Source organism: Micromys minutus (genome assembly GCF_963924665.1).
Source record: "Micromys minutus genome assembly, chromosome: 10".
In the NCBI taxonomy this organism is placed as follows: Eukaryota; Metazoa; Chordata; class Mammalia; order Rodentia; family Muridae; genus Micromys; species Micromys minutus.
In genome coordinates, this window is record NC_137979.1 from 6,385,681 (window position 1) to 6,400,912 (window position 15,232).

General features: G+C 44.5%; 1 protein-coding gene across 2 annotated transcripts in view; it reads left to right on the plus strand.

Annotated features, from left to right (window-relative positions):
- The window catches only part of KIF3A (kinesin family member 3A), a 34,648-nt gene extending 23,859 nt beyond the window's left edge, over positions 1 to 10,789 (plus strand). The window contains exons 10-17 of one of the 2 annotated variants that reach the window (XM_080923793.1): positions 739 to 895; positions 1,317 to 1,497; positions 1,877 to 1,987; positions 2,369 to 2,494; positions 5,129 to 5,182; positions 5,468 to 5,536; positions 5,954 to 6,078; positions 7,845 to 10,789. In XM_080923793.1, the coding sequence (XP_080779919.1) occupies positions 739 to 895; positions 1,317 to 1,497; positions 1,877 to 1,987; positions 2,369 to 2,494; positions 5,129 to 5,182; positions 5,468 to 5,536; positions 5,954 to 6,078; positions 7,845 to 7,893 (872 nt within the window). In that variant the 3' untranslated portion in view covers positions 7,894 to 10,789. The remainder of the gene's footprint in view (positions 1 to 738; positions 896 to 1,316; positions 1,498 to 1,876; positions 1,988 to 2,368; positions 2,495 to 5,128; positions 5,183 to 5,467; positions 5,537 to 5,953; positions 6,079 to 7,844) is intronic. The other variant, XM_080923794.1, reaches the window with a different exon arrangement.
- Positions 10,790 to 15,232: the final 4,443 nt, after the last annotated feature.

Genomic DNA, 15,232 nt, shown 5'->3' on the forward strand with positions numbered 1-15,232 from the left:
AAACACTTGTTGTTCTGCAGGAACAACATTTCTAAGAACTGGATCAACCACAAATGAATTGTCAGTGGTTCAGTTTCAGAACCACTTTAATATGGTAGTGCTTGTTTTCTCTTTGTGATTTTTTCATATAACTTCGTGATTTTGAGGTTCACTGGTGACTTCACTAGAGCAGGCTGCACACATCTGCACACATTAATACACTGCTGTCAGTTGGAAGCTGCTTTTCAGCCTTGTTAGCTGGCAGTGCTTCTGCTGCCTTCATACTTGGCATGTTTGATCTGAGTTGGGGACTTTGAGGATCTAATTTGACATAGTAAGTTACTTTGGTGGCTCATGTATGGTTTATCAGGGCAGCTTACCCGTGTGACATGCCTGCCTTAAATAAGTAGCTTGCAGATCAAGCATGAAAGTGATTGGAGAATCATTTTCGTTTTTAGCTTCTATGTGCTATTTGGGAACCCACAGGCTTTGCTTTTTATTTGGCTTTCCTGTTAATTTTCTTTCCTATTTTCTGCTCATCTATTTTGTTCCTCTTCATTTTCTCCTTTACATATCACTACCCAGTTGGACGACAGTTTGAATTTATTGATGAATTAAAAAACTCTAGGAACTACTAAGTAGAAGTGGAAGTTTGTCTTTCTCTGCTGACTGAGCATAGGCATCGCTGTACTAAGCTAATTCTTAAGTCCGAAAGCCCGGCTGGTTTTAGTGACTGCTGCAATTACATGACTCAAATAGGTAAAAAGAAAGTTTCCCCAGATAAGATGCTGGAAATGCAAGCGAAGATTGATGAGGAGAGGAAAGCACTGGAAACCAAACTTGACATGGAAGAAGAAGAAAGAAACAAGGCTAGAGCTGAACTAGAGAGACGGGAGAAGGACCTTCTGAAGGCACAGTGAGTGTGCCAGAGTGGGGTCGTGACTGCGGGCTCTGAGTGTGCAGGGGGGGGACGCTCGTGACTGTGGGCTCTAGTGTTCTTTACAGGATTGTGTATCAGGAAAACTGATCAACTAAAACACAACCAAACACTTGATTTTGTCTGCAGCATAGCTGTTTTGGGGTGGATGGTGGGTCCACTGAGTGTGATGTATGTCTGAGACTTGGATCTTTCTGATCATTTATTCTCTATGTAGGAGAAAATATTGGCCAATGAGAATTCTATCTTTGGTGATGAGTTAATGCCATGTAGTGGTATGATTTGTAGGGCTGTCACGTGGCGGAATTTCTCTAAGCATGCCCCATCAGCCCTACTTAAATTGGGACTGTGAGGTTAGAGGGGCAGATGACAAGGTTTTAGAATGTTTTTTTAATTGTAGACAAGAGCATCAGTCTTTGCTGGAAAAACTGTCTGCTTTGGAGAAGAAGGTAATTGTCGGTGGTGTGGACTTGTTGGCCAAAGCTGAGGAGCAAGAGAAGCTTCTTGAGGAGTCCAACGTGGAGCTGGAGGAGCGGAGGAGGAGAGCTGAGCAACTTCGGAAAGAACTAGAGGAAAAAGAGGTGACGCCCTGTGGAGTGTGCTGAGTACCTTTCCAAAAACACAAAATTAAATGCTTGGCTCTAAATACCAAAAGTGAAATAGAAGCGAGATCATGGCTCATTTCGAAGGCAGTAGCTGCTAAATGTCTGGATTGTTTGTTACACTTTGAGGTTTGGTGGTGACTTCACTAGAGCAGGCTGCACACATCTGCACACATTAATACGCTGCTGTCAGTTGGAAGCTGCTTTGCAGCCTTGTTATCTGGCAGTGCTTCTGCTGGCATGTTTGATCTGAGTTAGGGACTTTGAGAACCTAGTTTGACATACTAAGTTACTTAGGTGGCTCATTTAGTTTGTGACTTTAGGAAATTATTCTAAAGCTAACCTGTTTTTATCATAGCAAGAACGCTTGGACATCGAGGAAAAATATACCAGTCTGCAGGAGGAGGCACAAGGAAAGACCAAGAAATTAAAGAAAGTCTGGACCATGCTGATGGCTGCAAAGTCAGAGGTTGATGTCTTAAAAATTGACCCATAATGCAGCTTATAGTCTTAATGTGTGTCTCTAGTTTGTTTGGTTTTGTTGTTGTTTTTTGAGACAGGGTTTTTCTTTGTAGCCTTGGCCATTCGGGAACTCACTCTAGTTATGCTGGCCTCGAACTCAGAGATCCATCTGCCTCTGATGGTACTAAAGGCATGTCCCGTTTTAAAGCACTAAAACTCTTCTTTCTGTATATTTTAAATTTTACTTAGTAAGCTCCCCCAGCTGTAAGTGATTTGAAATAGCCAACAGTAGTGCCAGTCTGTCTGAGCTGGTGGGTCAGTGTTTACTGGGCCTCAATGTTGTGCTTCACATCTTGTTTACTTTACACTCTCGTGGGTTCTCTGGTAGATGGCTGATCTCCAGCAAGAGCATCAGAGAGAAATTGAAGGTCTCCTGGAGAACATTCGGCAGCTCAGCCGTGAGCTACGGCTTCAGATGCTCATCATTGATAACTTCATACCTCAGGATTACCAGGTGAGGGGAGACTGATCTAGACATTAGGTCGTTGGTGAAGGCTAGAAAATAAAGTCTGCAAGGTTTGCTTGAACTAATGCCATCATATAAAAGTGTCCTGGTTAGGGTCACCATTGCTGTGATCAAGCACCATGACCTAAGCAACTTGGGGAAGAAAGCGTTGATTTGGCTTACACTTCCATATTACTATTTATCATTGAGAGGAGTCAGGACAGGAACTCACGTAAGGCAGGAACCTGGGCACAGGAGCTGATGCAGAGGCCATGGAGGGGTGCTGCTTAATAGCTTGTTCCTTGTGCCTTGCTCAGCCTGCATTCTTACAGAACCCAAGATCACCTGACCACGTCGGGCACTGCCCACATGGGCTGAACCCTTACCCACCAATAATTAAGAAAATACCCTGCAGATGATTCTTATGGAGGCATTTTCTCATTTGAGGTTCCTTTCTTTCAGATAACTCTAGTGTGTGTCAAGTTGATAACTCTAACCAACATAAAAGATGTTAATTTTCTTTAGACCATAATATCTTTTTGATTATCTAAATGTAATGCATGCTTAGGGAGGTGTCAGACCTACTGACTCATTAGCATGTTTTATTAGAAAGTAGAGAGGAAGCTTAAGAGGTAGGTCAGTGGTTAAGACCACTGGTTGCTCTTCCAGAGGACCCAGATCCAACTCCCAGCACCCACATAACCAACCATCTGTAATTCCAGTCTCAGGAGATCCAACAGCCTCCTCTGTCCTCCACAGGCATCAGGCAGACACATGAGTCACAGACACACACAAATACACAGACTCCAAAATCCACATATAAATAACTTTCAAATAAAAAATATAAGCAGAATGTGCTGGTGTCCTCTCCTTGATGGATGTGCCCTGCCCACCGCCTTTCTCCTCTCCTCTTTTCTCTTTCTCTTCTTTCTCTATCTCTTTCTCTGTGTAAATAGACAGAACATAAAATTGCCCATTCTAGTCGTCTATATTTAAATGGTTCAGTAACACTAAATACAGTTCAATAAATTCAAATTCATTCACAACCAGACGTCATCAGAAATCATTTTCAGACATGGAGTAATTGTTTTCATCAACAAAACTTTAAAATCTTATCTTTTTCGTAGCAAAAAATTTATTTCGTGTTTAGTTTGTGTTTATGTGAGAATGTGGGTTTGTGCATAGAGTCTAGGAAAGAGTAACTAGAGTTACAGGAGGGTGTGGGCTGCTGGATGTGGGTGCTGGCAACTGAGCCCCAGTTGTCTGCAAGAGCCGGGGGTACTCTTAACCCCCAGAGCCATCTCTCCAGCCCACCTTCTAGTACATTTTACTACACTTTAATATGTATGTGTGTCTTTTTTTTTTTTAAGATTTATTTATTTTATATAAGTACACTGTAGCTGTCCTCAGACACACCAGAAGAGGGCATCAGATCCTATTACAGATGGTTGTGAGTCACCATGTGGTTGCCGGGAATTGAACTCAGGACCTCTGGAAGAGCAGCCAGTGCTCTTAACCAATGAGCCATCTCTCCAGCCTGTGTGTCTTTTTTTTTTTTTTTTTTTTTTTAATGTTGTGATTCTCAGTGTAGCTATGAGAGATTTGTGACTCCAGGTTCCCAGAATCAATTCTGGGTTTCTGGTATGCTCCAGGATGCCCTAGTTCCGTTAGCTTATTATCCCAACTCAGAGCTGAAATCTCAGCTGGAACCTATTTCTAGCCAGATGGTTTCCCAGCCTTTCCATTTATTGGCCTCTTCCAGCCCAGCCTGTGTGTCCTTCTGACTTCTGGGATCCCAACTCTAGCCTTTTGTTGTTATGTAGTTGAGTGGTACGTACATGAGTTCCTAAGAAGTGTGTGTGTATACTTAAATTGACTTTTAAGTATATGGGTGTTTTGCCTATATGTCTGTATGTATACTGTGAATATGAATAGTGCCCACAGAGAAGAGGTGTCAGATGCCACTGCTGTGAGCCACCATGTAGGTCCTCTGCAAGAGCAAGTGCTCCTAACCATTAAGCCAACTCTCCAGCCCTAGGAGTATCTATGTTTTAAGTGCTTGATGCAGGCTGGGGGACAATAGTGCACGGCTTTAATGCCAGCACTCGGGAGGCAGGTTCATGGATCTCAGAGTTCCAGGCCAGCCTGGTCTCCAGAGTAAGTTCCAGACCAGTGTGGGCTGTTCACCGGGAAACTCTTGTTTCAAGACAAAAGCAAAAATGAAGTACCCAATGTTTAGAAACAACTTTTTTTACTTAACATTGAAAGTGTGGGTGTAAAGGGCCAGTGAGAGGGGTCAGCAAGTGAAGGCTCATTAGATAAACTTGGTGACCTGTGTCTGAAGCCCGGGACTCACAGAAAGGTATACACAGAGAGCACTGGCTCCACAGAACTGTTCTCTGACCTCCTTGACATGTCCTGACCCCATCATGTGGGTTACGCAGGAATGACAAGACGCAGGGCCTTTAAAGGAGCTCACTCAGTTCAGGGCATGGGGAAGTCAAAGGGATTTTTGTGAGCAAGGTGCAGTGACACATATAGGAAGACGTCACACATGGCTGTGTCATTTTTATACTCACGGTTCTATCAGTATTCTTCAGTACCTTACTCGTTAACTAAAAGTAGGCTTTTACTCTTTTGAAGGAAATGATTGAAAACTACGTTCACTGGAATGAAGACATAGGAGAATGGCAGCTAGTGAGTATTCCTTCACACTTGGTGAAATTCTAGCGTAGAGAGTGCTGACTGCTGTGGAGGAAGCCGGTGCAGGTCGGAGCAGATGAGCGCGCAGTGCACCAGACGGGATATGTTTTCTGATTCACAGCAATGTGGAGACCGTTTGTGGAAATAGGTTGGGCCTGGGGCTTCTTGGCACTAGACTATCGGCATCTTGGTGCTCCAAGATAAGCATCATGTTTACTAATGCGGCTCCCTTCCCAGCTCAAAGTGTTAATTCAGACGTGTCTCTTTTCCTTTTTTGAGAAATGTGTGGCCTACACAGGAAATAACATGAGGAAACAAACTCCAGTCCCTGACAAGAAGGAGAGAGATGTAAGAGCACACACACTGCCTCTGTCTCTATAGGATGGGGCACGCTGCATGGCTATTGTTTCGAGCAGAGGCTCTCGGGTGGGTGGGGCTGCTAGGACAGGCTTTTTCTCCAAGCACTCAGCAAAGCCTTTCCTGTCCTTCCACTGCTGTCACTCTGCTGTGCCTTTTTCAGCACTCTGGGCTGTGGGGACACAGCAGGGGACTAGGCTGCCTCCCTTCCCCCAGTCTTTCTTTACATCTGGGGAGCTGTGTGGTGTGTCAGGACCTCTGACTCCTGAGCTTTGAGCACAGTGTCCATATTGGGACAGAAGACACCTTAAAGGCTTATTTGATTTTGTCCTTAGTGGCTCTTCTTAGTGTCCAACGTGTTTTAAATCTTCCCCAAATCTGTTAACTCGCCTATGTGTTTTCTTGTAGCCGTTTGAAGTAGACCTTTCCCACGTGTACCTCGCCTATACAGAGGAGAGTCTGCGTCAGTCTCTGATGAAGTTAGAAAGGCCACGGACCTCCAAGGGGAAAGCAAGGCCAAAGACAGGAAGAAGGTGAGCAAGGCCAAAGACAGGAAGATAAACTTAAAGGCAGTCAAACTTTAGTTAAAATGGCACATACTGTGAAATTATGTTCTTATGCAGTTACAATTTGATAAGCAAAACAGAAATAAAGAATTGCACTCTGGGACAGTTGTGGTAGCAAACACCTTTTATCCCAGAACCTAGGAGACAGCAGCCTGAAGATCTGAGTTTCAGGTCAGCCTCATCTGCACTGCACATTTCAGGGCAGCCAGAGAGACATAGTGAGGCCTGTCTCAGACAAACCAGGGACTCCGCCACCGAGGAACAGAGCTAGTTCTAGCCTCTGCTGGCCTTGTTCTTTACTAGTGTTTACCCACCACCTACCCTCTAGTTCAGTCTCTTTATCTTCACACTAAGTCTCCTACTTAGATGCTAATTAATTTGCCTAGTTGGACTCTCAGACTGCATTTAGTAGACTTTGTCCCAAGGACGCTGAGAGAAGTCTGTGTGACTCTCCAGCACCAGTTTTGATGGTTGTGTAGTGTGTGCTCAGTGGAAACCTGATGTGGGGCTAATGCACCTTGTGTTCCTACTCTGAGCTAATCTGAACTAATTACAAGACTTTTGTTTTACATGTAGGGTGGCTAATTGTTATTACATAGTCTTTAAATGTAATACTAAATTATTAGGATCATTAAACTAGGGCTTGAAGGAATCAGCTGCATGTTAAAATATACAAGTTTTTGTATTTAATCACATGTAGATGATTTAAAATTTTTATATGCTACCTAAATCTATACATGGAACATTTAAAAATATATAAATACCATTTTATCTATAAATGAGTGTTTTTCCTGCATGTTTATATGTACACCAGGTGTCAGATCCTCTGGGATGGTTGATTGAGAGCCACCATGTGGGTATTGGGATGTGAGCTCAGGTCTCTAACAAATGTCCTTGAGTACCCATCTCTGCAGCCCCACTGTTGTGCTGTTAGTATGTGCTTTTCTCTGAGCTCGCCAGTTATTAAGAGAGTTGGCTTGACAGGGAAACAGGCAGAGGAGGGCAGTGGAGCAAGCTGGGAGTGGGGTCTGTCCCTTGTTAGTGTGGGAACTGAGGCCCCATTATTGCTGGGTTATTGCCTTTTAAAAGAAGATCCAGGTTACTCAGCTACATTTTTATAGATCTTATAACAAATAATTTGGCAAAGCTGTTTTGATACAGTTTTTATAATGCACCACTATAGAATATATGCCTCTTTTTTAACTTAAGGTAAAGAAAATATTTGTGGGCCAACATATGATGCAGACTCAACCCTGTAACAGAGTCAAGAAAAAAAAAACTAGTTTTCCTAAGAAGTAAGAAAACATGCAGTGCTTCATGAGAGGCATGCAGTTGATTATACTGGACAGCAACAAAGAAGGCCCATGGGAGACTCCTGTAGGCTCTGCGTCTGCATCTGGGAAACGTGACTTCGTTTCCTGCTTCATTTTCGGAGGAGATGACCAAGGGGCATCCCTGATAAGTTTAGCTGCCCCCTGACTACACCTTCTCTGATCCTGCCTACCCTCAGCTCCTCACTACTCTGGAATACTGTGCTGTGGCAGCGTGTTCTTGTGCTTGCTTTCTGTGACCTACTCTGAAAAATGGGTGGTAATCAAACTTTGCTATGGTCAAGCACGGGCAGTGTTGGTCCATTCATGGACCCTGGACACAAAAAGTGTTGACAGTTCAGTCTCTTTGGGAAAATCACTTACCTTGTGGTTTTGTTTTGTTTTGTTTCCTTCTCTTAACAGAAAGCGTTCTGCAAAGCCTGAGACCGTAATTGATTCTTTACTTCAGTAAATGTTACGGAATTAAAGTTACAATAATAATTAAAAAAAAGAGTGCTATTCCCATGCCTGGAGAGAAATCCTTAATTAAGACGTGGAGGACGCCTGTATGGTTCACCCGATGGAAGCTGTAAATTACAGCGAGAGACTGGAAAAGGCAGTTTTCCTAATGTCTTTTAGACTTTTAAGTTTCTGTAACGTGTAAGTGCGCAGCTCATGATTGTTGGGCGTGGCACACCGTGTCTGTCACACGCTCTGCAGGAAGTGAGGGCACTATGGTTGTACGTGAATGTGCGTCTCTTAGCTATGTACTCAGCTACCGTGGGTCTAGACAAGCGGAATCTCAGAAGAGAACCAAGTCTGTCTCGTCGGCACACAGCATATAGCAGATCCCCGTGTCCTGTGCCGGTGTCTGGGCTGCTCATCTGAGCAGTGACGTGATCCCACACCTGCCTGGCCAGTCTACATGCAGTCCAACTTTCTAATAGTGATTGCTTCCAAGTGTGCAATGACTGCCTTTATTGATCTCCCATGGAAAATTGCAAACTCTGATCGCTTTGCAGGTTTCCATAGTAAAAATGCAGTTTGAGCGCATGTTTTACCTGTCCCCTCACTTCTGTCACTCCTGCTCCACACTCCGCCTTTGTTGTCACTAAGATGGCTTCGCACTCCTCCTGAAGCCAGCATTAGCCACTTAACTTTGCTCATACACACATTTGGCTTACAGTCACTTCCTTGTCTGAATTTTAAGTTTAATGAAAATAACTACAAAAATTGAGACCAGTCTCATTTTTCAGAAAATGAAGCAGTCAAAAAATACCTTTTAATTTTCTTTATTTTATATATAAATTTTATATATATAAATACTCTCCTGGACTTCTTGTATTGACTAATCCAGTTAGGTGGTATTCCTCTACTAAAAAAGTTATATTCACTGTATAGTAAGGTAAGTTATAGTAAATAGGAGGTCTTGGTTTTGTCGGTTACTTATGAACATTTTTTGAGGATCATGTGCTTCCTAAACCTGTTTGAAATTATACAATCAATTCTGAGCTATTTATTGCAAAAGTTTTGTGACTTCCCAAGTTAGAATTAATTAGATTGCTATGATTTTAACGAGTTTGGATAAATACTGATTTATAATTACATTGCTCTGTGTGGCTGTGGACGGCTGAGGTGGAGGAAAACATGGCGGTACATCTTTAGCTTTCCTGAATTGGAGCACTGAGTGTCCTGTATGTGTAGGGTGCTGGTATGGGCATGGCATCTTAGAGACTGTGTGTGTGTGTGTGTGTGTGTGTGTGTGTGTGTGTGTGAGAGGCTCATGTGAGCCTAGCGTCTTGCTGATGTCAGATTCGCAGTGATGTAAATTTAACTGTTAGTAGTTAGAAGAATCAATAAACCTTTGTTTAAAAGTCCACGTTTCTACCATTTAACAGTTCATTTGCCCTAGAAGGAATGTCTGCTGTAAACTAAGCTAAAACGGGAGCGAGATTAAATCTGCAATAACTCCATAAACTAAAATTATTAGAAACTTGTCTAGGCATCTTGACTTAATAATTTTGTTTGCTTGCTTGGTTTTTTGTTTTGTTTTGTTTTTGAGACAGGGTTTCTCTGTGTTAGCCCAGGCTGGCCTGGGACTCCTGGTCCTTCAGCCTCAGCCTCAGGTGCTGGGGTGGCAGATGCATGTTATCATACCAAGCCATATGTTTATTAAAGCATTGATGTTAAAACTCTAATCAGGTGGACATTGTTCATTTTCTGAAAACCAAACTAGAGTCTCGCCAGGTGGGGAGGTCTGTTGAAGAATGCTAGGACGCTCATTTCTGTCCAGCCGTGCTATGGCTATGTCTTCCTTCCTCTACAAATGGAGTCGTCTGTATTTTCAGTGTTAATTTCATGATTGGATAGAGGTGTAGAATAAACTTGCTTAATGTTTAAAATAAATGTACAGATTTAGATGAACGGAACAGATCTATAAATAGACTATTGATGTGTATCCTTTTTCCTTGATTTAAATAGTATGTATTTATCTGAAGGAGCTGTAAGAGGCCGCTATGGCCGGTTGTGCACTTACACACCTAACAGTCAGGTTCTCTGCACCCAGTGTCCACTCTGCAGCCTTCAGGCTTGGCTGAGAGGCTCTGCAGCCAGTGTTTGCCCCAGGATCCTCTGGTAATCTGTTTCATTTATATTCTGGAAAAGATGATTTTCAAATTTATGTTTTTGGCAGCCAGAACATCAAGGTTAGTTTAGAAAGAGAGGGGAAATTGTTGCTTCATCTGCAACATGTTTTAAAGTTATGATTATAGTTTCAGCGATTTTATTTCCATTTTAAGTTTGTGTAACCCTTCCCTTTTTCTCTCTGAACTCTTAACATAAGGAACACCTTTTTTCCTTATAGAGCTGTGAATTAAGCAATGGTCGAAGTTTACATTTACACACACCTGTGTCTGCCCAGTTTCTCCCCCTCCCCCCTCTTCCATTTTGAGATAGAGTCTGATGTAGTCCAGGCTGGCCACAAACCCTCTGTGTAAGCAAGGTTGGCCTTTAAACTCCTGATCCTCCTACCTCCGCCTGACAGTTTCTGGGATCATACTTCTGCACTACTGTACCCAACTTCTCCTCCATCCCTTCTTAACATATGGAATTGTTTTCTGTCTTCCTTTGTCTTAAAACACTAGAACCCTAGTTCTTCCTAGTGCCTTTGAGCTGCCCCTGCAGTCTGACTAATTAGAATCAGTGAAGCCCTGAGAAGCGCTACTGTAATGCTGTTGTCGACCGGGATACAAACGGTACAGAGAGTTTGATGTGTTAACTGAAAAATCCACACTTGAGTTGTGTTTTATGTATAAGTTGTGTTTGTCTAAACTTTGTATATCAATGTGTGTACATGCAGCATGGTAAGATGAGAAATAAATGCCTCCCCAATGCCTGCTCTCTTTTAAAATATCTTTATTTTATTTTGTTGTGTGTGCACCACATGTGTGCGGTGTGGCTGTGCTGGGATGTCGATTTTTCCATGGCTGTGTAGATGGGAAACCACTCTGAGACCGTGTACAGTGAGGGCAGAATTCCATACAAGCGGTTGGGGAGAACAGCTGGCCACTCTGGTGAGGCTCCCAAACAGCCCCAAGTCCTCTGAGAAGAGGTTTCTTCATGGTTTCCATTTCCTTTGTAAAGATTGGGTTGTTTTGTGTGTCTGCATGTTCTTCCCGAATCTGTGCTTGTACGTGTGAGTGTGCCCCGTGCCTGCAGTGGTCGGGAGAGAACATCAGGTCCCTCAGAACTGGACTTGGGGACAGTTGTGAACCACCATATGGGTCCTGTGACTCAAACCCCATCCTCTGCAAGAGCAGCCAGTGATCTTAACTTCCGAGGAGCCTCCCCAGCCCTCGTCTCTCTGATTGAGCCCTCAGATCTAATGGCTGCCTCCTGGCCTGGTGGACTCTCACCATCTCCAACTCCCTTTCTCCAGGACTAATAACAGTAGTGTTGGGGTGCACACTACGTGCTCACGCTCACGTGTGTGCACGTGCAGGTCTCTTGCTCTAGGACTCACTGCTTAGGCTGGGCTAATGGGCCAGTGAGTCCCAGGGGTGCTGCTTTCTCTGCTTCCCAGGCCAGATACTGCTGTGCTCAGCCTTTCCGGGAGTGCTGGGGTCACTCTCTCCAGCCCCCCCTTCCCCACTTCAAAGATTTTATGTTTGGGTTGAGTTGGGGGTGTGGTGGAGAGGTATGTACACATAAGTGTAATTACCATGGAAACCAGAAAGGGGTGTCAGATGCCCTCAGACCTCACACAGCATGGGAGCTGGGAACTGAATTCCAATCTTCTGGAAAAGCACTAGGTGCTCTTAACCTCTGAACCATCTCTACAGCATCCCTCCCACCCCCACCTCAGTTTTGTTTCACCCCGAATGCCCTTTTTTGAGACTGATTCATTTGGCCCAGGTTGGCCTCCAACTCTGTATGTAACCAAGGCTGACCTTCAGTTTCTGATCATCTTGACTCCCCTCCCCCAACACCCTCCCGAGGGAGGACTGAGATCTCAGGCAGGGGCCACCAAGGCTAGTCACCCTACTGTTTCCTGTCCTCATCCTTTCCAGCGAATCACTCACATTCATTTGTAAAACTAGGTAGTATCTGAATGAATGGTGATGACTGTCAGTCTAAGTCCAGCAAGAACTGGGCAGAGCCTCCAGACAAAAGTGTGTGAATGGATTAGCAGAGTTGCTCCTTCTTAAACTCTTTCATTTGCAAAGCAAATGAGGTATTCCGTCTTCCTTCGGAAGCTGAGCCTTCGTGTGGGAAAATGATTGTGAAGAGGGCTACTTCAAAAACAACCTGTTTCCTCTCAGCATTTATCTTGGGCTTCCTGCGACCCAACCTTCAAGTTACTTTTATCAGTGTTATCAGAACATCGCATAGTCTTACCCAAACACGGCCCTGGCTCTGCATAGGACAGATCAGACGCTCTCCCACACCTGCTCCCCTCCCCCAGCCCCTTGGAGGGCTGGGGAAATTTGAGTTTAGTCAAAGGCTGCATCTCTGATTGTAGCTAAGAACTCAACTGGGACTTTACAACCGAATAAAATTTTCTCAGAGTCCGATACCAATCTTAACAAAGAGGATATTGCCTAACCCAGCCTAAAAGTTGGTACCAGAGATGCTGCAGAAGTCCTAATCTAATCTCCAGTCAAGTGTGCCCCTTGCTGGACGGGCTGCCTCCCTTTTACTCTTAGCTCTTTAAACTGGCATACAAAGTGGCTCACTGTGGTATCCTATTACACATATACTGTTGTGTTTTGTAAAAGAGAAGAGCCAAGGATATGTTTGATAGAGCAAGGTATGGTGAGGTAAAAGGGGGTGCTTCTGTGGGCCCATGCTGAGGCACTTCTCCCTGGGGTACCAGCCATGAAATGGGTTTAGTATGGTATAGAATTTATTTAGGGTGTAGGAAAGGGTAGTGGGAAGGGAGGGCGAAGGGGGAGGGATGGAGGGAAGGAGAGAGAGAGGGAAAGGGAGAGAGAAAGACTGGCTAGGAACATGAGAGGGATGGGGAAGGGGAGAGGGAAAAGGGGGTCAGAGAGAGAAGGGGGGCAGCCCTTTTTATAGTAAGCCAGACATACCTGGCTGTTGCCAGCTAACTGGGGCAGAGCCTAGCAGGAATGCTAACATATACTTTATAATGTGTTTAATTAGCTCCCCTCTCCCGTTCTCCTTCCCCATCTTTCCTCCAAATAGTCCCAGCTTCTGCTTCTCACAGGTCACTTGGCATTCAGCCTACCCCATCCCTGATGATCTCTCCCCCCCCCCAATTTATTTTTATATGCATTGGTATATGCATTGGTGTTTTTGCCTGCATGTGTCTGTGTGAGGGTGTCAGAGCCCCTGGGAATTGAACCTGGGTCCTCGAGAAGACCAGCCACTACTCTTAACCATTGAAGCATCTCCAGCTCCTCTCCTGCCTCTCTTAATTCCCTTTCACTTTACCCATGCACACATGCTCTAGGTATACAGATTTAAATCCACATTCTGCATAAAATGGAAAATTTTGTCCTTCTCAACCTGGCTTTACATAATCTCCAGCTACATCTACTTTCTGTAAACGTGATTTCATTCTTCACGCCTAAGCACAATTCTATGTTCTTTATCTAGTTCTCTGTTGATACCTTGGTTCCGTATCTTCACGACTGTGCCACACTGCGGTGCTTGTGGATGTACAAGCATCTTTGGGGAGTCAGTCCATCGGTTTACAGCTGAATCATCAGACTCATCTACGTTTAATTCTTCAGGAACCCCCATTCAGGCCCCACAGTAGCTGCCCTAGCTTGCTTTGTCACCAGCAATGTTTAAGTGCCCTGGTGCCCTCCTAAGTGTATCTTGGGGTTGAAGAGATGGCTCAGTGGGTCAAGGACACTTACTGAGGAAGCATCAGGACCCATTGGCGCTGTACGGGAGACACAAGTTTCGGTGAAAATCTTGTCTTAAACACATAAGGCAGAATAGTGGGGCAGGACACCCAGTGTCGTCCTCTGAACTGTGTACTTGGGCCCACGCAGGCAAGTGCACACACATGCACACACAACAATCATAAAAATTAAAATGTCTCTCCTGTGTTGAGGCAGTACCACACCTTCTCCCATGGCATGTAGTATGTCCTTGAGAACAGAAATGCCAGTCCAAGGGAGCAAACATGTCTTTCACACACAGTGCTGAATGGGCACCCGGCATGCACTGGGCCCACAGCATGGAAGCATGCTTTTTGTTTGCTTTGACGTTGGCCAATAGAGAACAAGAAGGTTTAACCTTAGGCTTTTCCATGGACACCCTAGTTCCCAAAATAATGACTCCGAGACTTATTACTTACGAATAAATACCTAGACCACGAGCTTTGGCACACAGGTGCACACTAAATAGCATGTATAAAAAAGAAAGTAAAACAGTGATGAGGAAAGACCCAGGAAATTGCCTGGACTTCACATGGTAGTGTAAAGCACATGTACATACATGCGTGTGAACACACACAAAGGCAGTCTAGAGAGCTAAGGTGAGAACACTGTAGTCTTTAAGAGCTCCCCTGCTGTGCACAAGGCTCGAACAGCAGGAGGGGAATCTTCTTTAAACTTGCTTTTTTTTTTTTTTTTTTTTGAGACTGGGTTTCTCTGTGTAGCCCTGGCTGTCCTGGAACTCACTCTGTAGATCAGGCTGGCCTCCGACTTACAGAGATCCACCTGCCTCTGCCTCCTGAGCACTGAGATTAAAGGTGTGCACCACCCGCCCAGCTAAATTCAAGAGAGGCCAGTTTAGGAGATGTCAACAAAGACAGCTACTTATGGGCTACACTACAGTAGTGAGTGTGGAACCCTACCTTACCTTGAATAAATTAACCCTGCAAATTAACGAGACAGTGGCCCCAAGGCTAGAGAAAGCCTGTGTCTTGCCCTGGGTGGAAGTTGACAGTTGAGACGCTGGCCTGTGTGCTGAGGGGCCATACTGGGCCTCTTCCATAAGGAAGCTGTGTTCTGTCTGCCTTGAGCTGCCCAGACCTTAGAGGATCCTGATATCTTGGGATGCGAACTGAGAACACAGGTGCAGGGGAGTGAAGAAAATCTGCAGTCACAGGTAACAGTGCAAAGAGACCGTAACCAAACTCAGGTCTTCGAGCTTGGCAAGTGAGCCATCTTCCTGGAATATCCCTGTGGCATTTTTTATCAGAGGCCAGCATTTCTTAATGCGCCAACCCCCAGGAATGTCGCATGCAAGACACAGTTAGATATGGTTTTGTTAGCCATTTATCCATGAGAGACTTACTACCCCCTGCCAGATGCCAGTTAAGAGGTAACCCA